The 27,526-nt window shown below is 41.5% G+C and overlaps 2 protein-coding genes across 5 annotated transcripts in view; one reads left to right on the top strand and one right to left on the bottom strand.

Annotated features, from left to right (window-relative positions):
* The window catches only part of ttc13 (tetratricopeptide repeat domain 13), a 59,311-nt gene extending 45,602 nt beyond the window's left edge, over positions 1-13,709 (bottom strand). For all 4 annotated transcript variants that reach the window (XM_078229491.1, XM_078229490.1, XM_078229489.1 and 1 more), the window contains exons 1-2: positions 13,501-13,709; positions 1,103-1,197 (exon numbers count right to left, since the gene is read on the bottom strand). In XM_078229491.1, the coding sequence (XP_078085617.1) occupies positions 1,103-1,197; positions 13,501-13,690 (285 nt within the window). In that variant the 5' untranslated portion in view covers positions 13,691-13,709. The remainder of the gene's footprint in view (positions 1-1,102; positions 1,198-13,500) is intronic.
* Positions 13,709-24,261, top strand: arv1 (ARV1 fatty acid homeostasis modulator). The gene is made up of 5 exons (XM_078229492.1): positions 13,709-14,087; positions 17,716-17,835; positions 18,882-19,035; positions 21,586-21,810; positions 23,491-24,261. The coding sequence occupies exons 1-5, from the start codon at positions 13,992-13,994 to the stop codon at positions 23,616-23,618; spliced, it is 723 nt and encodes a 240-aa protein (XP_078085618.1). The 5' UTR covers positions 13,709-13,991; the 3' UTR covers positions 23,619-24,261.
* Positions 24,262-27,526: the final 3,265 nt, after the last annotated feature.

The following is a 27,526-nucleotide window of genomic DNA, read 5'->3' on the forward strand; positions in this document are numbered from 1 at the left end:
ATGTACCATGCCTCTCTCCACTCCCATTGTTTTGTTTCTTAAAGACTGGATTAGTTGTAAGTATTCGCATTCCAACCATTATTCATGTAAATTGAAGATTATTCCAACCATTATTCATGTAAATTGAAGATTATTCATGTAAACAGAAGATGCAGAAAAGATTCATGAGAATTATTCCAGGGATAAGAAACTTCATTTATGTGAGTAAATTGCAAAAGCTAGGGCTGAGAACAGAAGATTTGAGAGAAGATTTGATAGAGGTGTTCAATATCATGAAGAGCCTAGGCAGGTAGATGGGAAGAAACTTTTCTCATTTGTGCATTGGTAGAAGGATCATGGACAAGAGGACATCGATTTAAGCTGATTGGCAAAAGAATCAATGCCTCATGGTGAAAGTCCTATTTTTGTATTTTACACAGCCGGTGATTAGGATCTTGTATGCATTGCCTGAAAATGTGGTGGAGGCAGATTCAGTCACCGCTTTTAAAGAGAGAACTGAGTCCTTATCTGAAGAGGAAGAATTTGCAGGGCTGTAGGGAAAAGGCAGGGAGTGACACAGGTGAATTGCTCTTGTATGTGCTGGCTCTCTACATGACATGCTGAATGGTCTCCTTCTGTATCGTAACCATTCTGTGATTCAACTATATTTATTATGAACAATAGCGTACTACATTTTTATATTATACCCCAGAAAGCATTTATAATTTGGGCCAAATTAATTATGCGAGACACCTGAAAACTCTAATTTCTTGGAGCAAAGGCAAAATAAATCTTATGAAATGTCTGAATAATGAATACAGGGTTAGTTACTAACTCACTGTACCCAATGCTACACATATCTTTTTGAAACCTATAGTTGAATACAGGGTTAGTTACAAAATTAACAGATTTTATGACTGGAGTTGCTCCAGTTGACTTAATCCTTTTCATTTGGTACTTCTATGACTCATTAAACTGCAGTTGTAAACCACAGGTACAAATTTGACCAGCATTTAAGCCAAGACTGAATTAATCATTTATTTCAAAACAACAAGTAGATTCAGAATCATGAATGGATTTGCGCTAGCCAAGTATTTTTTTAAAAATAAACAGAACAACATACCAGGATTTTTTCTGTATCAAGGGACAGTACTGGTTCACATGGTGGAGCTCCACTGGGCACACAGTCAGTGTCTTCAGGATTCAGAAATGAAGACTCTAAAACATTAAGCAAAACAAATCTTTCATGGGGTCACAAAACATTAACCCTTTTCCTCTTTATTTTTGCAATCTTAACCTCAGCCTTCAGTCCGGTGATGGGTACATAACTGAAACATCATAATCTGTCTTAATTTTGAGTGCTGGCTGATTTGCCGCACAATTCCAACATTCTCGGTTTTCATTTTGAACTTTGTTTTTTTTTAAATCCCACTATATTTTAAATATTTGTTCCATGGGTTACTTAGATGAATGAAGTTTCACAGGACCACTGGGATGATAAAATAGAATTGTGGCTATGTAAATATGGAAAAACTTGTTAGATAAAGTCATTACAGAGGTATAACAGAGGGTAATTTACATCTAATTTGATTAAGGAAACCAGAGCTCATGAATCAGGCCCATAGCTGTACTAGCAGCTAGCTTCATTGTCAGACTTTAGGCAAATACCTTTTTGCCCCTGATTGTTCATGTGGACATTAAAGATCTTATGATACTAACTGAAGACTGGAGAGATCTAGTTTCCCTCTTCGACCAATATTGCATTGCCTCCGATGGGACACTGTTGTTACATAATGGATGTCATGTTGTTCTGCATAAAATGTCACTGCAAAACAATTAATTGTGTGGCACAATTCAAGCTGTTCTATTTTTTCATCTTTTCTTAAGATGATAGTGATGCAAAGATATTTTTCTGAAGTATAGCAATGAGCTAAGTGCACACAGTAATATTATTTTGAATAGTCAAAGCAACGAACATACACTAAACAACATTTCCAAAGGATAGGCATTAACATTTAAATATATTTGTTTATATCTGAAGATTTTGCATTGATACATTGCCACATCACATAAGTGAAAAAACTTTATTGTCGCCTCATATGTGAAAAGACATTGTAGCAAATGAACTAACAAAGTGTAATCAGTAACATGTAATGATAGAATGGTAACAGCACAGATAGTGGCCATTTGGCCGAACACATCCATGCCATCTCTCTTTATGAGCTATCCAGCTCGTCCCATATTCTGCCTGTTTACTGTATCCTTGCATATTTTCTCTTAAGATATTTAACTAATTCCCTTTGAAAGCCATGATTAAATATGCCTTCATCACATTTTCAGGCAATGTATTCTCAATCCTAACCACATGCTGTGTAAAAAAGTCACCTCTGGTGCTTTTGCCAATCACCTTAAATCTGTAGCCTTTGGTTCACAATGCTTCTGATCTCCTCGCAGAACAGCCTAGCTTTTCCAATCTATCCATGTAACTTGAGGTCTCTCATCCCTGGAATGATTTTCATATTTTTTCCATTGCATTCTCATAAGTGCCTTCACATTCATCCTATACTGTAGTGCCCAGAATTGGACACAATATATCATTTGAGGCTGAACCAGTGTCATAGAAACTTTCACTAAAGAACAAAGAAAATTACAGCACAGGAACAGGCCCTTCGGCCCTCCAAGCCTCCACCGACCATGCAGTTCAACTGAACTAAAACCCCCTACCCTTCCGGGGACCATATCCCTCCATCCCCATCCCACTCATGTATTTGTCAAGACGCCCCTTAAAAGACGTACTTGATATTGATCTAAGGTTGAAAATTATAACAGGACACTTAATAGCCTCATCAACTCCAAGTGTGATCCTTGTTGGAATGAAAGAAGTGTGGCAGCCAATTTACACACAGCAGCTGCAACAAACAGCTGGATAATTTGCTGGCTGAGGAATAAATATTGGTCAGACCACCAAGGAGAACTCCTGTGGATATCTACGTTCAAGTGACAGGGCAGAGTTAATGTCTCCGCTGAAAGTGCAGTAAATCCACTGGGAGTGTCTTCTTAGATTTTATGCTCTTGTCCCAGGGTGAGACTTGAAGAATGCAGAACTACAGGTTTGAAGATAGATTGATATACAGTTTGTTTCTGGACTGCCAAAAGTTTGATGAAACACAGACATTATCATAACTGAAAAATTTCCAAACTATTGAGAAATCCTTGCAGGCATCTGGAGTATGTCCGCCTTTTCATTGTCAATACTGCGATAGGAATATAGGAGTAGGCCGTTCAGCCCATCAAGGGGCGGCACGGTGGCACAGTGATTAGCACTGCTGCCTCACCAGCACCAGGGACCCGGATTTGATTCCTGGCTCGGGTCACTGTCTGTGTGGAGTTTGCACATTCTCCCCATGTCTGCGTGGGTTTCCTCCGGGTGCTCCGGTTTCCTCCTACAGTCCAAAGATGTGCAGGTTAGGTGGAATGCCCATAATAAATTCTCCCTCAGTGTACCCGAACAGGTGCCGGAGGGTGGCAACCAGGGGAATTTCACAGTAACTTCATTGCAGTGTGAATGTAAGCCTACTTGTGACGAAAAAGAACAAGCCTGCCCTGCCATTCAATACTTTCATGGCCTATCATCCATTTCAATGCCTTTTTTCAAACTATCCTCTTATCCTTTAACGTCATTGACAGTTGCCGAAACATCAATATTTAGTTTAAACATATTCAATGATTGAGCTTCCACAGCCCCCCGAGATAGAGAATTCCAAATATTCACAACCATCTGAGTGAAACATTTGAATACAATTGAAGCAAAACTTCACCACTCAGGTATTCAATCCTCTCGTGATAAATACTAACATGCCATTAATCTTCCCAATTGCTTGATACAGCAGCATGTTGGCCTTCAGTAACTTATTGACAAGGGCACAAAGGTCCCTTTGCATATCTACGCTTCCAATTCTCTTACCATTTAAGAAATACTCTGCACATCTGTTCCTCCTTCCAAAGTGGATAACCTTTCAGTTTTCTGCTGCGGTTAGCACTGTTGCCTCACAGCGCCAGGGCCCCAGGTTAGATTCCTGGCTTCGGTCACTGTCTGTGCGGAGTCTGCATGTTCTCCCCATGTCTGCATGGATTTCCTCCGGGTACTCCGGTTTCCTCCCACAGTCTTAAAGATGTGCTGGTTAAGTGCATTGGCCATGTTAAATTCTCACTGAGTGTACCTGAACAGGCGCCAGAGAACAGGCGACTAGGAGATTTTCACAGTAACTTCATTGCAGTGTTAATGTAAGCCTACTTGTGACACTAATAAATAAACTTGAACTTATCATATTCCATCTTCCATGTTCTTGCTCAGACTCACTGGCTGGAAATCTACCACCTCGTCCGCCAGGGAATCGGTGCGGGCGGGGGTCCGACAACGGAAATCTCCTTTGACCTCAGGCGGGAATTTCCAGTCTCGCCCAAATCCTGCCCACTAAATCTGTCCAAATTCTCTTGATGCAACTTTGTATCTTTGTCGTAACATGGCGGCACAGTAGCACAGTGGTTAGCACTGCTGCCTCACAGCACCAGAAACCTGGGTTCGATCCCCAGCTTGGGTCACTGTCTGTGTGGAGTCTGCATGTTCTCCCCGTGTCTGCGTGGGTTTCCTCTGGATGCTCTGGTTTCCTCCCACAGTCCACAAGGTGTGCTGGTTAGGTGGTTTGGCCATGTTAAATTCTCCCACAGTGCGCCCGAACAGGCACTGGAATGTGGCGACTAGGGGATTTTCACAGTAACTTCATTGCAGTGTTAATATAAGCCTACTTGTGACAATAATAAATAAACTTCAAACTTCAACACCCATTCCCACCTTGCTCTGTGTTATCTGCAAACTTGGAAATATTACATTTGGATAGAATCTGTGGTTTTAAAGTTGTAGATATTTTCAGACAGACCCCAACTGAAAAGGGAAACAGAGAAAGAAAACTGGCCCTTTCAGAAAACAAAAATTGAAACATTGGTTGAAAACCAAAAACTTCCAGGGAGATTGAACCAGACAGGATATCATATAAAAGGACACAGATCAATCCAAGCTCAGTAAATACTGATGAGTCCATAAGTGCAGTACAGGCAAGCTGAAGAGGCTATACCCAGAAGCTGAGAATAAGTAAATACATAATGGCTAGAGCTGTCTCAGTTACTCTGACATAACATTAGTGGATCTATGCCATCAGACTGAGGTTCTGCAGATGCATACCATTTTTGGTGAAGATGGTGCCCATGGAACTCAGATTGATTGTGCTACTGCTGTTGGGAATCAGGCTAAATCCAACAAGATGAAGAATTGAAATTCTTCAAGAGGACTTTTATGACTGAGATTGAGATATATATATATGCACAGCCAATTTGTAAGATCTGCATAAAGTGTATCTGCAATTTAATGTGTAATTTATAGTTTGTAAGCGACAACAATTTCCCATGAACTCATGTCTAAAACCAAGCATCGAAATGTGTAGCATCAACATATGTTAGAGTGTAGATGGTTATCTAAGATCGTATTTAATGCAGCTGTATAAGGTGCTGGTGAGGCCACACCCGGAATACTGTGTACAGTTTTGGTCTCCTTACCTGAGAAAGGATATACTGGCACTGGAGGGGGTGCAGAGGAGATTCACTCAGTTGATTCCAGAGTTGAGAGGGTTGGCTTATTAAGAGAGACTGAGTAGACTGGGGTTATACTCATTGGAATTCGGAAGAATGACAGGAGATCTTGTAGAAACATTTCAAATTATGAAGGGAATAGATAATATAGAAGCAGGGAAGTTGTTTCCAGTGGAAACTAGAACTAGGGGGCATGGCCTCAAAATAAGGGGGAGCAGATTCAGGATTGAGTTGAGGAGGAACTTCTTCACACAAAAGGTTGTGAATCTGTGGAATTCCCTGCCCAGTGAAGCAGTTGAGGCTACCTCATTGAATGATTTTAGGGCAAGGATAGATACATTTTTGAACAGCAAAGGAATTAAGGGTTATGGTGAGCGGGCGGGTAAGTGGAGCTGAGTCCACGAAAAGATCAGCCATGATCTTATTGAACGGCAGAGCAGGCTTGAGGGGCCAGATGGCCTACTCCTGTCTCTGGTTCTTCTGACAGGCAAGAACCTCAGCAAGAAGAATTCAGTGACTATTCGACTCTTCCAGGTTCCACTGATGTGCCAATAATGACTGGTCAAATAAATACCACCTATGCCCAACTCAGCTCATACTCAACTGAAGCTACAACAGATGATTAGGTTTGTTACACTCTCCCATCAGTGGACAAGTCAGATAAGAACCATATCAACTCCAGACAGACCATTTATCTAGTTCCCCACCCTCCAATTAAGCTAATAATTAGGCTACGACAAGTGCAGTTTGACATGTTCTCTAGGGGCCCAGTGTCAAGGTGGCTTCTGATTGAACCTTCACCCCTGCCTTTTTGCCACAGATTCATCTCACAACATTGAGATGAAACCTTTCCAAGAATTACTACACCCAGGCAATTAGGATTGGGCTACAAATGCTAACAGTGCTACATTCAAAATCATTATGGTATAAATTTGAGGTGCCATGGGAGTGCAGACAAAAGAGCGCTCTTTGTTACTCCTTGTTACTCTTGCACATCTCCTTTCAGTTAGACGTAGGAAGTAAAATCAAAAGTGTAGCAAGGAGGAAATAAACCTTTCAAAAGCTTCCCATGTCTTTCTCCAGTAGCAGAGGGCAACTCCTAATTTTATGTTTATTTATTTGTGTCACAAGTAGGCTTACACTGTAATTAAGTTACTGTGAAAATCCCCTAGTTGCCACACTCCGGTGCCTGTTCGGGTACACTGAGGGAGAATTTAGCATGACCAATGCACTAACCGGCACATCTTTCGGTTTTCCCTCAGCTTTTCAGATTAGAGAAGGGAAAATGGTCTGAATTCCCACCCCTCTTGGTTTTCCGGTGAACTTGCACAACTGACCTATCAACACCTGGCAGACACATCACACACAGAAATAGAGAAACAGCAGAATGAAACTGCACTCCTGAGAAAATGGCTAAGAAAATAACATTCCATGGCAGTAAGCTAGAGCCAGCAGTTCCTTTTCTTTGGCAACTGTGAATTTGCATAAAGGAGCTGCATCACTTTCAAAACAATATAATCAATTGAATTTGATGTGTTCCAACATTAATCATCATTGTACAAATGATAAATAGTTTGCAAACAATTTTCCATAAATCTGGTGCCTCTTTAAAATAGATGCCACCAAACAGGTGGTATCAGTCAATAATAATCCTTCACGATGCAGGAAATAAATAAAATTGGCAAACAGCTGCTATCCTTTCCACATGACAGACAATATTTACAAACAGTTACGTTTTCAGTATACTAATAACAGTCACTTGTCTTCTAATAAGACACTGGAGACTAATTTACCATTTGGGACAAAATACAACCCTCCAAACTCTAATACAAGCCTAAAGCTAGCCTACAGGCAACTGAAGGCCAAGGTGCAGCAAAGAACCCGCGACCTCAAAAGCAATTGGTGAGTGGAAAGAGTGCAAGAGACACAGCAACTCGCCAACAACAACAACGTGCATAGCTTCTTCAACACAATTAAATGATCTATGGTCCAAGTATCCAGGAACCCACCCCACAGAGCCATAATTGGACAGGCGCTCAAAGACGGAGAGGCAGTCAACGTCTGCTGGAGACAGCACTTCGAGGACCTCCTCAACCAAGACACAGCCTACGATGCAAATGCCCTCGACACCATCCCGCAACACACTACCCGCCAGTCTGCCGTGAGGTCGAAAAAGCCATCCCACAGGTGAGAAACAACAAGGCCTCGGGCAGATGGAATCCCCATTGAGGTATTAAAATGCGGCGGAGCAAATCCACAACCATATCACCCTTGTCTGGAAGGAAGAGAGCATGCCAGGAGATTTCAGATATACCTTAATTGTGACCATCTTCAAGAAAGGGGACAGGGCTGACTGCAGAAATGACAAAGGGATTTCCCTACTCTCTGCCACGGAAAAGGCCAATGTGAGAATCCTCCTCAACCGCCTACTCCCAGTGGCTGAAGAGCTCTTCCCTGAGGCTCAGTGTAGGTTCCACCCATCAAGAGGCACAATGGACATGATCTTCAGCGCACAACAAATCCAGGAAAGGTGCAGGGAGCACATAGCCTTCTTCAATCTCATAAAGGCCTTTGACTCCGTCAACAGTGAGGGATTGTGAAACATCTTCCTCAAATTTGGCTGCCCGCAGAAATTCATCCCCATTCTCTGCCTGCTCCATGATGACACACAAGCTGTGATCTCCACCAACAGAATCACCACAGATCCAATACGAGTGCAAACTGGAGTCAAACAGGGCTGTGTCATCGCACCAATGCTCTTCTTCATCTTTCTCGCTGCAACACTCCACCCTATAACCTTGAAGCTCCCCACTGGAGTGGAGCTAATCTACTGGACAAGCGGGAAACTGTTTAACCTCCAATGCCTCCAGACCAGAACCAAGACCACCCCAACTTCTGTCATCAAGCTATAGTACGCAGACACAAGAACACAAGAACCAGGGACCTGGGTTCGATTCCCGGCTTGGGTCACTGTCTGTGTGGAGTTTGCACATTCTCCTCGTGTCTGCGTGGGTTTCCTCCGGGTGCTCCGGTTTCCTCCCACAGTCCAAAGATGTGCGGGTTAGGTTGAGTGGCCATGCTAAAAAAAATTGCCCTTAGTGTCCTGAGATGCGTAGGTTAGAGGGATTAGTGGGTAAATCTGTAGGGATATGGGGGTAGGGCCTGGGTGGGATTGTGGTCGGTGCAGACTCGATGGGCTGAATGGCCTCTTTCTGTACTGTAGGGTTTCTATGATTCTAAGCAGGAGTAGGCCACCAGGCCCCTCAGGACTTCCCTGCCATTCAATACAATCATGGCTGATCTATGCCGGCCTCAATTCCTTTTCTGGGCCATTTCCCCATGGCCTTCTATTCCTCAATCTAAATATATATCCTTCTCTAATTTGAATACTTCTTATGACCCAGCCTCCACCATCCTTTGGGGCAGAGAATCCAGAGATTCACCACCCTCTGCGAGAAAAAATTTCTACGCACCTCAGTTTTAAATGACCCGTCCTTTATCGTGTAGCTGTATCCCCTTTTTCGAGACTCGCTAGTGAAAACATCTCACCTTTACCCTGTTAAGCCCCCTCAGGATCTTATACATTTGAATAAGGTCACCCCTCACTCTTCTAAATGCTAAGGAATACAGACCCAGATTACTTTGTCTCTTTTGATGGGCAATCCTTTCATCCCAGGAATTAGCCTGGTGAATCTCCTTTGGACTGCCTCAACTGTCACAATATCCTTTTTTAGGTAAGGGGACCAAAACTATATGCAGTATTCCAGCTGAAGCCTCACCAACACCCTACAGAATTGCAACAAATGTATTTTTAAATTCCAACCTCTTTGCAATAAAGCCGTTTGCCTGAACGACTTGTTAGACTGCCTGGTAGCTTTTAGTGCATGCACTCGATTCATGCAATAGACCACCTAGATCCCTCTGTACTTCATTCACCTGCAGTCTCTCTCCATTTAGATAATACTCTGCCTTTTGATTTCTCCTGCCGAAGTGCATGACCTCACACTTCCCCACATTAAACTCCATTTGTCAGGTTTTCACCCAGTCACCCAATCTATCTATATCCCATGCAGAGTCATAACATCCTCATTACAGCATGCCCTTCCACCCATCTTCGTATCAATGGCAAATTTGGAAACCTTATACTCTGTTGCTTCTTCCAGGTCATTAATGTAAATAATTGTGGGCCAAGAACTAACCCCTGCGGTACTCCACGAGTTTCATCTTTCCATTCTGAAAAGGACCCATTTATTCCAACTCTCTGCTTTCTATGTGACAGCTAGTTTTCAATCCATGCTTCCTCCAATTCCATGGACTTTTACTTTATGCATCAGCCTCTTACGCGGCACCTTGTCAAATGCCTTTTGGAAATCTAAATACACTACATCTACAGGTTCTCCTCTATCTACTCTCCCTGTTACATCCTCAAAGAATTGAAGCAAATTTGTCAAACATGATTTAACTTTCATAAAACCATGTTGACAAGGCTTGATTATATTCTGCTTTCCTAAATGATGAGCTATTTCCTCCTTGAATAGTGACTCCAGCATCTTGCCAATAATAGATACTAAACTAACTGACCTACACTTTCCTACCTTCTGTCTTTCTCCCTTTTTGAACAAGGGAGTCCAATCTGTTTTCCAATCTTTTGGGTACCTTCCCGAATTTAGCGAGTTATGAAAATTTTCAACCAATGGATCCACTATCTCTGAAGCTACTTCCGTTAAAATCCTAGCATGCAGTTCATCAGGTCCTGGCAACTCATCTGCCTTTAGCCCTTTGAGATTCTCTAATTATCTCTTGTAATTGGGATTTTTATAAGTTCTAGCAGGTTATTTGAAATCAGCCCATCTGATATCTTAGGGATACTTGCAATGTCTTCCATGATGAAGACTGATGCAAAATATTTATTTAGCATATGCTCCATTTCTTTGTTTGCCGTTATCAATTCACCAGCCTCATTCAGTCGAGGTCCCACATTTACCTTAGCTGCCTGCTTCCTATTTATATTTCCATAGAAACTCTTACTGCTTGTTTTTATGCTGCCTGCAAGTTTTCTCTCAAAATTCATTTTCTCCCTTCTTATGAGCCTTTTAGTCTTTTGCTGCTGGATCCTAAAAGCTTCCCAGTCCTCTGGCCCACCACTATCCCTTGCCACTTTGCATATCCTACTTTCTAATTTAACATTATCCTTGAGCTCCTTTGTTAACCATAGAGCTTGCCTCTTTCCCATGGAATCCCTCTTTTTGATTGGAATAAACTCCTGCTGAGCATTTTGGACCAGCTGTTTGAATATCTGCCAGTGCTCATCTCCTGACCTGTAGCTTAGCTTGTTTATCCATTTCATCTTAGACAATGCCTCCCTCATATCATCATAATTGCCCTTATTTAAGTTGAAGACACTGGTTATGGACCTATGGTGTTCACCCTCAAACTGTACCTGGAATTCTATCATATTGTGGTCAGTACCCCCTAGGGGATCCTTAACTACACGATCCCTTATCAGTCCTTCTTCATTATACACAAGCAAATCTAAAATAGCCCGCTCTCTTTTTGTGTGCACACTCTGAGGCTGAGCTACAAACCAACATCACACATTCATCGCGGCATATGAGAGAATGGATCTCCAACTAAACATCCAGAAAACAAAAGTTCTCTACCAGCCCGCTCCTGCCACACAAAACTGCCCCTCGACCATCAAGATCCATGGTGAGTCCCCAGATAGTGTGGATCATTTCCCATACCTAAGGAACCTCCTCTTGGCGCGGGAAGACATCAACAATGAAATCCATCATCAATTTGATTTGTCACTTGTATTAGTAAACAGTGAAAAGTATTGTTTCCTGCACTATGCAGACAAATCATACCATACATAGAGTAGGAAAGGAGATGGTGCATAATGTAGGGTTATAGTCATAGCTAGGGTGCAGAGAATGATCAACTTAATACGAGGTAGGTCCATTCAAAAGTCTGATGGCAGCAGGGAAGAAGCTGTTCTTGAGTCGGATGGTACGTGACCTCAGACTTTTGTATCTTTTTCCTGACGGAAGAAGGTAGAAGAGTGTGTGTCCGGGGTGCGTGGGGCCCTTGATTATGCTGGCTGCTTTTCCGAGGCAGTGAGAAGTGTAGACAGAATCAATGGATGGGAAGCTGGTTTGCGTGATGAACTGGGCTTCGTTCATGACCCTTTGTAGTTTATTGTGGTCTTGAACAGAGCAGGAGCCATACCAAGCTGTGATACAACCAGAAAGAATGCTTTCTAATGGGGCATCTGTAGAAGTTGGTGAGAGTCATAGTGGCCACGCCAAATTTCCTTAGCCTCCTGAGAAAGTAGAGGTATTGGTGGGCTTTCTTAACTATAACATCAGCGTGGAGGGACCAGGACAGGACATTGGTGATCTGGACACCTAGAACACTCTCGACCATTTACACTTCATCCCTGTTGATGTAGGCTGGGCATGTTCTCCTCTATGCTTCCTAAAGTCAATGGCTGTCTCCTTTGTTTTGCTGACATTGAGGGAGAGATTACTGCCTTTGCACCAGTTCATCAGATTCTCTATTTCTTTCAGTACTCCGTCTCATCATCGACTTCAATGCCCCAGTGCAGGCTTCAGATGCCTGAGGAAGTGCGTTTGAAGACAGAGACCTCAAATCCAGCACAAACGCATGGTCTACAGAGCAGCCGTGGTTCCTGCCCCCCTGTATGCATCGCATCAGAAAAATGGACAATGTACAGCAGACACTTCAAATCCTTGGAGAGATATCACCAATGGTGCCTCTGCAAAATTCTACAAATCCACTGGCAGGTTAGGCGTACCAACATGAGTGTCCTCTCCCAGGCCAACACCCCCAGTATCGAGGTACTGGTCATGCTCAACGAGCTGCATGGATAGGCCACATTGTCTGCATGTCCAACACAAGACTCCCAAAACAAGCGCTCTAATCCGAGCTCCACAATGGCAAACGATCACTAGGACAGAAGAAATGCTACAAGGACACTCTGAAAGCCTCTCCAAATAAATGCAAAACCCTCATCAACATGTGACAATATCCTGCCTGGGAATGCACAAACTGGAGAAGAAGCATCCGAGAAGGTGCTAATCACCTCCAGCGTCACTGGGTGGATTACGTGGAGGCCAAGCGTAAACAGTGGAAAGAAAACGTAGAATCCAGAGCACCCCCACCCCACATCAAAAACCTGCCAAACCTATACCATAGTCTGCGGAGCCAGGATTGGACTATTTAGCCACCACCAAACCCACCTCCCCGGAGTGGAAGCAAGGGATTGACAGACGAATAACTAAAAGATTGCCTTGCCAAAAAAAGAGAGAATTCCAATTGAACCGTGAAGCCATAATTGACTTTTCTTACCTTTTCATAAAAATCTGAACTCACTATAACTCCCTCCGCCAATCCCTGTAGCTTCCAATTTCTCTCGTTGCCTGCATAAAGCCTACATGTCTCAACTTTTGATTACCTCCCGTATTTTTCCTATAATTGAGAGTCTCCTGAAAGACCTTGACATGTTCACTGCATTGAGGGCTAAATCTGTTGTTGCTCTTGCAAGGAATGAGGGAATAAAGCATGCACTAAATTCAGATGTTTTTTGAACAGTCAGATGTCAAGACTGTTGGCCATTGTGCACAAAAACATTGCAAACCGTTTATATCAATGTCACCATGCATTTAAAAAAAACTTCAGGGCATTCAGAATACATATTTAAGGAAATCTATCAATACAACCCAACCCTGCCTTGGACCCAATCTCCACAGTGACTTAGCAGCTACCTGTCCTGACCGCGGATGCGGAAATCAGAAACAATTCGCAATGGGCAAAAAAAAGGACGTGGCAAAAAAAAATAAAAGTCCAGGCTCTCACCGCACTCCACAAAGTCTTCCGAGTTCCCAAATTCAGACTGAGTGACGCAGCCTTGCTTCTGTACCTGGTTATTATTGCTAAAGGACAAGAGGGAAGAAAAGTACTCGGCCCAGGCCGATCGGCACAACGAAAACAATAAAAGTTGAGCGACAACCGCCGCCACCGCCACTCGCTGACTGGCAGCTGCCATTTTTTTTGCGCTGCGGCTTGTTCGGGGGGAGAGGGAAAGCGGCCGCTGTGCCCTCTGGGAGATGCAGTTCCCCTGGCACGGGCGCCAGTTTGCGTCATCAGAGGGAAGGACTACATCTCCCGTCAGGCCGTGCGCGACGCTCTCTCTCCCTCCAGCGACCACCACAACAGTCCCCAGCGCCGCGAGCTGGTAACTGGGGCAACGGCGACCAGCTGGTCTGGAGGGAGGTGGGGGAAGGGGCGGGACGGTTGGTCTGGGCCTCGCGCTTGCCGTTTTGAAAATAAACCGCCGTTTGCCGGTAATGGCGGCGCTGGTCTATCGCTGCGTCGAATGTAATGAGGAGGCGTCCGAGCTGCACAGGGATTACAGTCATGGTATTATCAAGATAACCATTTGTGTAAGTTCAGAATGGAGTTGAAGAGCGAGCTTAGAAGGGCTAAAAGGGGACATGAGAAGACTTTGGCGGATAGGGTTAAAGAGAATCCTAAGGCGTTCTATAGGTATGTCAAGAACAGAAGGTTGGTTAGGGCAAGTTTAGGGCCAGTTATAGATGGCAGAGGGAAGTTATGTGTGGAACCGGAGGAGATTGGTGAAGCATTGAACCAATATTTCTCTTCGGTGTTCACACAAGGGGACATGAATATAGCTGAGGAGGACACTGGGTTGCAAGGGAGTAGAATAGACAGTATTACAGTTGATAAGGAGGATGTGCAGGATATTCTGGAGGGTCTGAAAATAGATAAATCCCCTGGTCCGGATGGGATTTATCCAAGGATTCTCTGGGAGGCAAGAGAAGTGATTGCAGAGCCTCTGGCTCTGATCTTCAGGTCGTCGTTGGCCTCTGGTATAGTACCAGAAGATTGGAGGTTAGCGAATGTTGTCCCATTGTTTAAGAAGGGGAACAGAGACTTCCCCGGGAATTATAGACCGGTGAGTCTCACTTCTGTTGTCGGCAAGATGTTGGAAAAAATTATAAGGGATAGGATTTATAGTTATTTGGAGAGTAATGAATTGATAGGTGATAGTCAGCATGGTTTTGTGGCAGGTAGGTCGTGCCTTACTAACCTTATTGAGTTTTTTGAGAAAGTGACCAAGGAGGTGGATGGGGGCAAGGCAGTGGACGTGGTATATATGGATTTTAGTAAGGCGTTTGATAAGGTTCACCATGGTAGGCTTCTGCAGAAAATGCAGATGTATGGGATTGGGGGTGATCTAGGAAATTGGATCAGGAATTGGCTAGCGGATAGGAAACAGAGGGTGGTGGTTGATAGTAAATATTCATCATGGAGTGCGGTTACAAGTGGTGTACCTCAGGGATCTGTTTTGGGGCCACTGCTGTTTGTAATATTTATTAATGATCTGGATGAGGGTATAGTTGGGTGGATTAGCAAATTTGCTGATGACACCAAAGTCGGTGGTGTGGTAGACAGTGAGGAAGGGTGTCGTAGTTTGCAGGAAGACTTAGACAGGTTGCAAAGTTGGGCCGAGAGGTGGCGGATGGAGTTTAATGCGGAGAAGTGTGAGGTAATTCACTTTGGTAGGAATAACAGATGTGTTGAGTATAGGGCTAACGGGAGGACTTTGAATAGTGTGGAGGAGCAGAGGGATCTAGGTGTATGTGTGCATAGATCCCTGAAAGTTGGGAATCAAGTAGATAAGGTTGTTAAGAAGGCATATGGTGTCTTGGCGTTTATTGGTAGGGGGATTGAATTTAGGAGTCGTAGCGTTATGTTGCAACTGTACACAACTCTGGTGCGGCCGCACTTGGAGTACTGTGTGCAGTTCTGGTCCCCACATTACAGGAAGGATGTGGAGGCTTTGGAGAGGGTGCAGAGGAGGTTTACCAGGATGTTGCCTGGTATGGAGGGGAGATCCTATGAGGAGAGGCTGAGGGATTTGGGATTGTTTTCGCTGGAAAGGCGGCGGCTAAGAGGGGACCTTATTGAAACATATAAGATGATTAGAGGTTTAGATAGGGTGGATAGTGATAGCCTTTTTCCTCTGATGGAGAAATCCAGCACGAGGGGGCATGGCTTTAAATTGAGGGGGGGTAGTTATAGAACCGATGTCAGGGGTAGGTTCTTTACCCAGAGGGTGGTGAGGGATTGGAATGCCCTGCCAGCATCAGTAGTAAATGCGCCTAGTTTGGGGGCGTTTAAGAGATCCGTAGATAGGTTCATGGACGAAAAGAAATTGGTTTAGGTTGGAGGGTCACAGTTTTTTTTTTAACTGGTCGGTGCAACATCGTGGGCCGAAGGGCCTGTTCTGCGCTGTAATGTTCTATGTTCTATGTTCTATCTCTACAATCGCACACCATGGTTATAGCGCAGAAAGAGGCGGTTCGACCTGTCGTCGCCGTGCTGGCCCATTGAAAGAACAGTTCATCTCATGCTATTCCCCCGGCCTTCTCCATGTAGCCCTCCGCATTCTTCCTTTTCAGATAATACTCCAATTCTCTTTTGTACACCTCCTTTGAACTTGATTTGATTTATTATTGTCACATGTATTGGGATACAGTGAGAAGTATTGTTTCTTGCGCGCTATGCGGACAAAGCATACCGTTCATAGAGTACTTTGGGGAGAAGGAAAGGAGTGAGTGCAGAACATGGTGTCACACTCATAGCTAAGGTGCAGAGAAAGATCAAATTAATATATAATAGGTCCATTCAAAAGTCTGATGGCAGCAGGGAAGAAGCTGTTCTTGAGATGGTTGGTGCTTGTTTTCAGATTTCTGTATCTTTTTCCTGACAGAAGAAGGTGGAAGAGGGGATGTGTGGGGTCCTGGATTCTGCTGACTGCTTTTCCAAGACAGCAGGAAGTGTAGCCGCCGTCAATGGATCTGCCTCCACCACACTTATTAGGTGGTCCATTCCAAATCCTAACCACTGATAGAATGAAAAAGCTTTTCCTCATGTCTCCATTGCTTCTTTCACCAATTAATGTTAAACCTGTGCCCTCAGGCTCTCAGTCCTTACATCATGGAAACAATTTCTTGCTATCTTGTCCAGACTCTTCATGATATTGAATACTTTTATCAAATCTCTCAACCTTCACTTCAAGGAAAACAGTCCCAACCTTTCCAATATATCCAATTGTTCCTCCTTATCCTGAGACTGTGTCCCTTTTTTAGATTCCTGGCCAGGGCAAATAATTTTTCAGTGTCTACTTTATTGAGCTCCTTCAGAATCTTGTATTTTTCAGTGTGATCGCCTCTCATTCTTAGCTCCAGAGAATTTAAGCTCAATTTACTCAGCCTCTAAACACATCTCCATCCATTCATTGCAGGCACCATTCTAAAGCACATTTGCTGTACCCACTTACAATGCTTCCAATATCTTTCCTTGAACATGGAGACAAAATCTGCACACACTACTCCAGATGTAGTCTCATCAAAATCCTGTACGATTGTAGCAAAACCATTTTATTCCTGTACTCCATTTCTTTGTAGTAAAGGTCAGCATGCCATTTGTCTTCCTGATTGATTGTAACTGCATGGCAATTTTCTGTGTCCAAAAATCAGCATCTCTGATAATGCGGCATTCTTTTATGCCAGTTTTAAAAAAATTATTGTCATGTGTTGGGATACAGTGAAAAGTATTGTTTCTTGCACACTATACAGATAAAAACATACCCTTCATAGAGTACCCAGGAGAGGGAGCAGAATATAGTGTTGAAAAAAGACATTCCTAGCCCTCAGGTGGGAAGAGTGGCACTTAATTTACACTTTAGTCTGTGTTACATAAAAGCCCACATCCATTTTCTTTTTTATGTAATAAGTTGTTTAATGTCCCTTGCTGGCATTTCACACAATGTTACATTTTTAACTTCAGTAATGATCTCCACCTATTTCTTACATCCTTATGTTTGCAAAACATTTCTTCAACTTTTTTTTCATGATTGTACAGTGACATTATAGCTCTAGGGTCACAGTGGTGCTAAGGCTTATAAATACGTAAATGTTAACCTAATAGTATAACAATTAATTATCAGTGGCACTGAAAAATAATTTTAACTTTTACTTCCAGAAATCATGCCAGAAACCGGTTGACAAGTATATTGAATATGATCCAGTGATAATTCTCATTGATGCAATCTTATGTAAAGTTCAAGCTTATAGGCATATAATCCTCAACACCAAGATTAATGTAAGTATGTCTAAATTGTAGATTATTTCATAATGAATTCCTTGGTAATTACCTTAAAATACAATACAAATATCCTCTTTGTGCCTCATGTGACTGATACTTACCAGTAAAATTGATAAAGTTTAGTTATTAGTCACAAGTAGGCTTACATTAACATTGCAATGAAGTTACTGTGATAATCCCCTAGCATGATGACACCTTTCTGGTCACACTAATCAATTGCTGCTTTATTTCCCCTCTCAATTTTCTATCTTTTCCTCTCTAAGGCATTGACTCTTGAGTGTATGGTTGTTGTGGGAAATGTACCACTGAGTCAGGCTTGAAGGTTTCAAGAATACAATTTTATTTTAACGAAGCTTCGTGGAGACAAGGCACTAACAAGTAGCAAACCTTCTCAATGAGATAATAGGAGCGGTCCATCTTTATATCCTTTACACAATAGATGGACCGGACATTTAGCCATTATCACATCGTTGTAATCAAGTAGGTGATCGATCGTTATAGACAAATACAGACAGATATAGACATAAGCATGTTAACATCGCATTGTTCGATGAATGGATACATTTCCTACATCAGTGGCTATCAATGATTTTAGTTTCAGTCTATTCAGACAGTAATCTACAGTAATTGGTTTTCCTGCAGTTATGTATTCCCGATCCCACCTGTAGCTAATCTCTTTACCCAACCCTATTGTCCTTATCCTAAAGAGTGCCTCAAGCCCTGACTGGCTTCCTGCAGGATCTGATTCCTGCATGTTTAACTTTAAATAGCTGTCTGTCCTTTGTTTTAATCTCAGGTGTTGTCTGTACTAAAAGTCAGTGCCTGTTTTATGTCTCCTTCCCAGGTGACTGTTTATGTGCCAGGCAGTCATTTTTTAAAGTGTACTCATCTGTATATTTTTCCCCACTTCAATGGTGAAAAGGCATCAAGAGCCCTCCAGCATCCTTCTTGGATTTCAATTAGTCATGCATAATTATTTTATTTTAGCCTTTTAAAATGTCAGCATGGTTAATTCAGTGTTTTTTAATAACCTTTTCCTTCAGATTCATTGGAAGCTGTGCATATTCTGCTTGTTGTGTGAAGCGTATCTTAGGTGGTCACAGCTGCAGGATTCACAACAAACTGTTGATCCTACAGATATAATTCGTTATGCCAAAGAGTGGGACTTCTACCAAATGTTTGGATTAGCTAGTTTGGGTAAGATCACATTGTTTTACCTCATAAGAAAATCAACTTAAATGCTTATCCTTCTCGAGTGAAAGAATGTCATTTGAACTGGAAGGAACCTGTTTGTCTCGTAGCCCTGTTGAGGAGATATATATGTGAACTTTGTTCGTGTTTAATAAAATAAAGTCTACTTTGATTGAAACAGATTGTGATATCTTCAACTCTCTTTCTCTTTGATCCCATTTCATCATTTACGTTCTCCCACCCACCCCCAGTAGATGATTTACATTTGATCCTGCATGCTTTTGAATTCTACAAAGGCTTTCCCAGGATGCTACAAGAACGTTTCTGCTTCAATTGGTGACAGAAAGTCAAAGAAGAGCACAATTGCCCTCCTTGCAATGGACTTTAAGCAACATTGTTACAAACATGAAATGCAGATCACCGTAGTTAATGTGACCTGGGGGAAAGCAAGTGGACTAGAAAGGAAAAACAACAAATACAATTATCCACCAACTTGAATTCCATAGATTCCTTACAGTGCAGTGCTTTTGGCCCATCAAGTCCACGCTGACTCTCTGAAAGCAACTTGCCCATGCCCAACCCCTGTCCTATCCCCGTAACCATGATGTGGAGATGCCGGTATTGGACTGGGGTAAACACAGTTAGAGTTTGAACAACACCAGGATAAAGTCCAACAGGTTTATTTGGTAGCAAATATTTGCTACCAAATAAACCTGTTGGACTTTAACCTGGTGTTGTTAGAACTCTTACTGTGGCTATCCCCGTAATGCCATACATTTACTATGACTGATCACCTAATCTGCATATCTTCGGATTGTGGGAGGAAACCAGAGCACCCGGAGGAAACCCACACAGACACATTGAGAACATGCACACTCCACACAGACAGTCATCCAAGGCTGGAATTGAACTCGGGTCCCTGGCACTATGAGGCAGCAGAGCTAACCACTGTGCCACCTAAGCGATTAGGCTATGTAAATCAAGCTATGTAAATAATTTAAAACAGAAATGTTCTCAAAAATTCAGATTACCAGATAATTAGAATGAGGATTAGACAACTTTCAAAAACTTAATCGAGTCATCAGTTATGCCTTGTATGAGTTATGACTCAACTGTTCAATTATTATCTAACCATACCAGATAATCATCTGCGTTGGCCTCTCTTCCTGCTCCTTTCCCTCACTGTTACCTCTGGAGCCCTACCCAAGCTCTAATTTACACGCTGTCCCTTGCTGACATCCAAAAACATCATACATTGATGACCTTCAGCTCTACCTCACCACCACATCGCTTGACTCCTCCACCATCTGATTTATCTCTCAGTTTTTCTGACATCCAATACCAGATGAGTATAAGTTTCTTCCCACAAAATATTAGAATCATAGAAACCCTACAGTGCAGAAGGAGGCCATTCGGCCCATCGAGTCTGCACCGACCACAATCCCACCCAGGCCCTACCCCCACATATTTACCCGCTAATCCCTCTAACTACACATCTCAGGGACAATTTTTAACCTGGCCAATCAACCTAACCCGCACATCTTTGGACTGTGGGAGGAAACCGGAGCACCCGGAGGAAACCCACGCAGACACGAGGAGAATGTGCAAACTCCACACAGACAGTGACCCGAGCCGGGAATCGAACCCGGGACCCTGGAGCTGTGAAGCAGCAGTGCTAACCACTGTGCTACCGTGCCGCCCAAATTGGGAAGATTTCACTCATTGTCTTCAGTCACTGCCACAAACTTCATTCCTTAGTCACTGATTTTATCCCTCATCCAGACCATTCGAAATCTCGGTATTTTATTTGATGCCAAGCTTCCAACCACAAATCCAGTCCATAATTAGCGCTACCTACGTCTACTTCCATAATGTTGGCTATCTCTGCCCCTGCTTCAGCTCATCAATTGAAAGCTTCATCCATGTCTTGGTTGCCTCTAGACTTAAATTCCAATGCTCTCATGGTCAGCATCTTACCTTCCGTTCTCCATAAACCTGAAATCATCTAAAAAAAAACTTCCTGTATCTTAATGCACCAAGTTGCTTTCACCCATTACCCCTGTGCTCACTGGCCTATATTGGTCCCAGTCCAAATTGATTTTCAAATTCTCTTCTCTGTTTTCAAATCCTTTCATCAGTGTCCCTCCTTATTTCTGTAATCTCCACCAATCCCACAACCTTCAGAGATCCCTGCTTAACTCTGATTCTGGCCACTTGTACACCTCAAATTTTAATCACTCCAACATTGCCAGCTGTGCCTTCAGCCGCGTTGGCCCTCAGCTCTGGAATTCCCTCCCTTAACCTCTCAGCCTCTCTACCTCTCTCTCCTTTAAGACACTCCTGAAAAATTACCTCTTCAACCAAACGTTTGGTCCCCTGACCTAACACCTCCTTATGTGGCTCTGTGTTGAACTTTAATTTGCTAATGCACCTGTGAAGCAGTCTGGTATGTTTGATGTTAAAAGCAGTATATAAATTAAAGTTTTTTAAAAATAGAGTACAACTTGCAACAATCCTGCAAAAAAAGGCAAATATGCTATTTTTTTTTATTTCTAGAGCTGGCAGGATTCCTGAGTGGGGCGTTTTTTTTCTTGTGGTTAACAAAAGATGATTTCATCCAGAAAAAATCAAATCGCAACACCTTGCTAATAGCTTTATTATTGTCTGGTTACGGGAAGCTCCTTGTCATTCCAGCTGTGATCTGGGAACATGACTACTCACCATTATACATTAATCTCATCAAATTCTTTGTTCTTGCATCAAATGCACAAGCCGTCAGAGGTAACCTGCTCATTATATCAGATTAACTAATTAACATTTTGAAGAAATGTTAAAGTTGTAATCTTCTTTGTTAACTGTGTTTCATTCTGTGAGCTTGCAATGTAAAAGTAAGTTTCCATAACTAGCTTAAATTGGTGATAAATCTATCTACAGACATTTTTATTTTACATTTGCAATGAAAGGAGGCAATTGATATGAAAGCACTATTGGTTTGTGTGTAATAAGATCCATATGACTTATCCACCTCTCTGATCAACTTTTTAGAAAGATTCTGAATGTGGTAAATTTAATTTATGTACAAAAGTCATGTTTACTGTTAATTCAAAATTGTGACAAGTAGTTTGTATTTAAGTGGTTTTCAGGAACAGCTATCTGATAGCTTCCATCATTAAAAGCTAAGTGGAAATGCTGCAGGTTTATTTTTTTTTAAATTATGAATATTCATGATTGAAAAGTTTATTTATTAGTATCACAAGTAGACTTGCATTCACACTGCAATGAAGTTATTGTGAAAATGCCCTAGAAGTCAATCCTTTTGTGCAAAAATCAGATTTTTATCAGTCATTCTGTCTAGGTCAGGTTAGATTGTGGTACCCTTTTCTGAGTTTCAGTTTTCATGGTTAGAAAATGTATTCTGCCCCTGTCTGCCCTCAAAGGACAAAGAACTTGGTTGAGTTTTTCTTTAAAATATTTTGTACTTATTGTCTTCAAGTATTAATTACAACAGCTACAACATTGGCATCTACCCAACATTGTGGAAAATTGCCCAGGTATGTCCTGTGCACAAGAAACAGGACAAATCCAACCTGACCAATTACTGCCTCATCAGTCTACTCTCGACCATCAGGAAAGTGGTGAAAGGGGGTCATCAACAGCACTATCAAGCAGCATTTGCTCACGCACGCTCAGTTTGGGTTCCGCCAGGGTCATTCAAAAGAGCTGAATGCCAGACGTGAGGTGCAAATGACTGTCCTCAACATTAAGGCAGCATTTGACCAAATATGGCATCAAGGAGCCTTAACTCCTTATTGGTCACAAAGTGGCACAACTGCAACCTCCACAGCCCTTCTCCTCAAAAAACATATACTATGCAGACATTCTTAGGATATTAAATGTGGCTGAACTCTGATCTGTTATTCTGACTACGTTGTGTTAATGTTTAAATAGCACAATTGCTGCTCTGTTAGAAATTCTTTTCTGGTTTATCTCTGTGAAACTCAACACTTTTTTTTCCCAATTTAGTTTATTTCTGTCTATTAAGCTGAATTTTGTGTAGTTACTTCATTTTTTTCCTGTATGTCAGCCTTGGCTCAGTGATACCTGCTGACTTTGGGACGTTAGGTTGTGAAAGGTGCAATATTAGGCTGTAAAAGTGCGATATATATGCCAAGTTCTATGTTTCTCTTGTGAATAGCTAATTTTTATCTTCATCCCCTTCCCACAATGACAGTGCACCACCTTTTAATTTTATTTTCCTTTCTGCACTGTTACTGTGTTGAGCCTCCAATCTCTAGACACACACTGCCAATTAGAAATTTCATGGGACCTTCACAAATAATTCAAAATCCTGTTTTTTCAGTTCAAGGACCAATGTAAAAATATACATTCCATTTTTTACATAGTTATATTCCTGTTCTGTGTTTATTTTAATGTACTCTAATGGTTTGTTTTCTCTTACAGTGGTGCTGAATAGCAGCAGGAGGTTTGCATTGTCTGTCATTTTCGTTGGATGGATAGTGGAGCAGTTTACAGCCTGCATCTTTCAACAGCTCAAATTGAGTACATCAGCATATGTTACAAATACCTAAGAGCACACATACAGGCTCTTGAACCATCTGACATTGTTCTATCTGAAAAACTTTTATGGTTTGCACACTTTCCACAATAAGCTCCTGAGAGATTTTAACAGCCACAGGTAAATAGGCAAGATTGTAAGATGCCTTTCTTATCATAAAGGCAATCAAACATTAAACTTCAAAATCTGTATGTAACAATCACATGTGTCCTACTTATGGTCAAAATCATATTCAGTGACTTCATGCATATCATGGACAGAACAGGCAGACATTGTATGAAGATAAAATTCAGATTCTGAAGAATTGTATGGCTTTTTGTACAAAATAACAAGCAGGTTTTTCCCCACTCATCGACAGCTGCAGTGACAACTTTAGCTATCTATTGTTTATTTCTAACAAGATTATGAATCTTAAATATTCTGTTGTAGTTTTTGTACTTAAATTATTATATGGCTATACAATAATTATTCAAACTCATCCTAAAAAAACATGTTACTACTTTGCCAGTTGTATTTACCAGAAAGGAAAACTGTAAAAAGATCAGCTTCATGTAAGATCTGCAGTGCAATCCATTAGTTTGTTGTAAGCTCAACTGGCTGACTTCTGAATTATTCCAATAAAGAAGTTTATTCTGCCATGCCACTGAAATAACATTGACCATTACTGCTATTGAACTTTTATTGTTTTCTTATATGTTTATCTTGGTTAACAATAATTGAAATAAGTGTGATATTATATCACATCTCTTAAATAATAATTTTAAAATTGGGCATCACTGGCAAGGCCTGCGTTTATTGACAGTCCTTAATTATCCTTGAGGTGGTGGTGGTAAGCACCTGCTTGAACCGCTGCAAATCCTTGTGATGTAAGGAGCAAGTTCCATGATTTTGACCCAGCAATGATGAAGGAACAACGATGTATTTCCAAGTTGGGATGGTGTGTGATTTGGAAGGCAACTTGTAAGTGCCAGTGTTCCCATGTGCCTGCTATCCTTGTTTCAGGTGATGGCATTTGTGGGTTTGGAAGGTGCTATCTAAGAAGCCACAGTGCACTGGTGTTGGAGGGAGTGGATATTTAAGATGGTGCAGTGGGTACTGATCAAGCATGCTGCTTTTTGCTGTATAGTGTTGAACTTCTTATGCTGTTGGACTCATGCAGGTCTGCGGAAAGTATTTAATCACTCGTAATTTGTCCCTTGTAAGTGGCATTCAATAAGGTGCCACACGATGGTTAATATGCAAGATAAGGACTCATGAAGTCGGGAGTAATATGTTGGCATTGATAGAAGATTGGTTAACAGATTTGAAACAGAGAGTAAGAATAAGTGGGGCATTTTCAAGTTGGTAGGTTGTGACTGGAGTGCCACAAATATCAGTGATGAGTCTCAGCTACTTGCAATCTATATTGTTAGGGACCAGATCAGAAACTTCAAGGTATTTTATGAAGTTAGTCGAAACGCCAACTTTTTTTGATTGTGACATAGGGCGAGCATAAGGTGTTTCACTCCAAGTATGGTTCAATGAACCCACTAGGAAGCTTTTATTAAAACAAACTTTATTGAACAAAACAAGTAAACTCTAACAAAAAGAATCAACATAATTTTTACCAACTGAAAATACTTAAACATGACAAGGTATAGTTCTTAACAGCTAACCATCTCAAAAGTTCCAGTGTAAGCAATAACCCTACAGACATAACTATTCAGACTGTTAGCACCAAAAAAAATAGTCTCACATGGATGCTGAATTCCCATCCTTTTAACCCCTCTGGACAGATAGAGAAAGACACCTACCTGTCTTCTGACTCCCAAGCAGCAGCCTCCAGGGAAAGGGACTTATTTCCTGTCAGATCCCAGTCTCCAAATCCAGAGAGAAAGCTACCTCTCTCTAAAGATTCCAAGTAGCACCTGACTTGATTTCTCTGTGTAAGCCTAATCCCACCCAGTCACATGATCTTTCATGTTCATCAACCTCATTAAGCCCTATTCTGAAAAAAAACCCAGGGTAAAACACAAAAATAACAAGTGTTAGCCCATATTAAAACAAACATTTGAGTAATTAACCAAAAGAGAAAATGCTGGAAAGTCTCAGCAGGTCTGACAACATCTGTAAAGAGAGAAAAGAGCTAATGTTTCGAATCCAGGTGACCCTTTGTCAAACCTTTTTCTCCTTACAGATGCTGCCAGACCTGCTGAGATTTTCCAGCATTTTTTCTTTTGGTTTCAGATTCCAGCATCTGCAGTAATTTGCTTTTATTTGAGTAATTAAGATCAATTATGCTGCTGTTAAAAGAACTGACTGCTAAAACAAATCCTGCCCAAAAAACATGACACAAACACATTTATTAAAGGCATAGTATCATCACAGTATTAATGACCTCGATGTGGAACCAGTAATGTATTTAGGTTTGCAGACTATCTAAAGTTAAATGGGAATACAAGATGTGAGGAGGACACAGAAAGACTGCAAAGAAACATAAGTTGAGGGGGCATCAAGCAGACAGATGTGGAGAAGCCTGGAGAAGTTATTCATTTTGTTCACAATAGAAAGGCAGAATATTTTTTTAAAAGGTGTGAAACTTGTGAATACTGATTTTTAAGAGGGGCTTGGGTAAAACCATACAAGGAAGACAAAGTTGACAGGCAGGTACAGCAAGAATTAGGAAAGCAAATAGCATTTTGGTCTTTATTGTAAGTGGATTAATGTACAAGTAAAATGAGTCTTACTACAATTGTTCAGGGATCTGGAATACTGTGTGCAGTTTTGGGTGTCCATATTTAAGGAAGGATATATTTGCATTGGAGGCAGTACAGTGAAGGTTCACTAGATTGATTCCTGAGATGTAGGTGAGTCAAAAAATGAAATATACCTCCTAGTACAGTTGATCTATCAGCCTCAAATTATCTGAAGAAGATACTCAACTGTCTTGGCAATGTTCATTAAAACAGGTTTGTGCGGCAAACAGCAGCAAACAGATTAGGAAGAGGAAATGGAGTTAAAATGTGAGCTGAGATCAACAGAAAGGAGGGTTTTGCAGGTGTGTATCTAATTTGCTCTTGACCTCCCAATATAGAGACCGCACCATAAACAATGGTCATAATACACTAGTTTTAAATAATTATGGGCTGAAGTCCCATTTTAGAGTTGTGCATATAAGTTAAACAGATACTCCAGTGAATTACAAGAGAGTGTTGCACTGACTTTTGGCGAGCCTGAATCAATCTCCTTGTTTGCTCAAAAAACCAAATTCATCATTGAATCCAATTCATTGTCCCCACAGAGGAAACGTACAAGATAAGCCCATCATGGGCTTGATCTTAGCCAAAAGGTGATAGCTGAAACAGATTGGTCATTTATTTCATTGTTGTTTGCGGGAGCTACTTTTGTACAATTTGGCTGCACCCTTTCAGCATTACAACAATGATTGCATATCTAGGAGTACTTAATTGATTGTAAATTACTTAATAATGCATTAAATGAATTCCCACGAATGAATAAAGAAATGATGAATTGTGCTATATAAATGTAAGTTTTTGTTTTTTTAATAAACTTTCAGCTTCACCACTCCCACTCGTGCCCATTGATGAATGGCAAGAGGTCCACGAGTTAGAGATTCTATCTGCATTTAACTAACTTGAATTTTCAGTCTACAGCCCTTCCAGAAAAGTTCGAAAATCACGAACTTATCACATGATTGCATTGGTAGCTGTACACATGCTATACATTTATAAAACTATTTTTTTATTTAATGAGGCAATTTACAATTTTACCGAATAGCCAACTTTGAACTCTGCTATTTTGAGATAAGTATGGTCGTATTTTGAGATATGACATACCCTTTATTCCACTTTTAAGGCTAATTCGTTCAATTACAATAAGTTAAATTCGGATCAGTTTCTCAGTTGTGATTATGTACCAACT

This window comes from Mustelus asterias, chromosome 15 (genome assembly GCF_964213995.1).
Source record: "Mustelus asterias chromosome 15, sMusAst1.hap1.1, whole genome shotgun sequence".
Classification (NCBI taxonomy): Eukaryota; Metazoa; Chordata; class Chondrichthyes; order Carcharhiniformes; family Triakidae; genus Mustelus; species Mustelus asterias.

What these genes read in the sequence shown, in the direction of transcription:
- arv1 (XM_078229492.1), top strand. Translation starts at nt 13,992, where the DNA reads ATGGCGGCGCTGGTCTATCGCTGCGTCGAATGTAATGAGGAGGCGTCC. An exon ending in TTATCAAGATAACCATTTGT is followed by an intron (nt 14,088 to 17,715) that starts GTAAGTTCAGAA and finishes TTTTACTTCCAG; the next exon opens with AAATCATGCCAGAAACCGGT. An exon ending in GTTTGGATTAGCTAGTTTGG is followed by an intron (nt 19,036 to 21,585) that starts GTAAGATCACAT and finishes TTTTATTTCTAG; the next exon opens with AGCTGGCAGGATTCCTGAGT.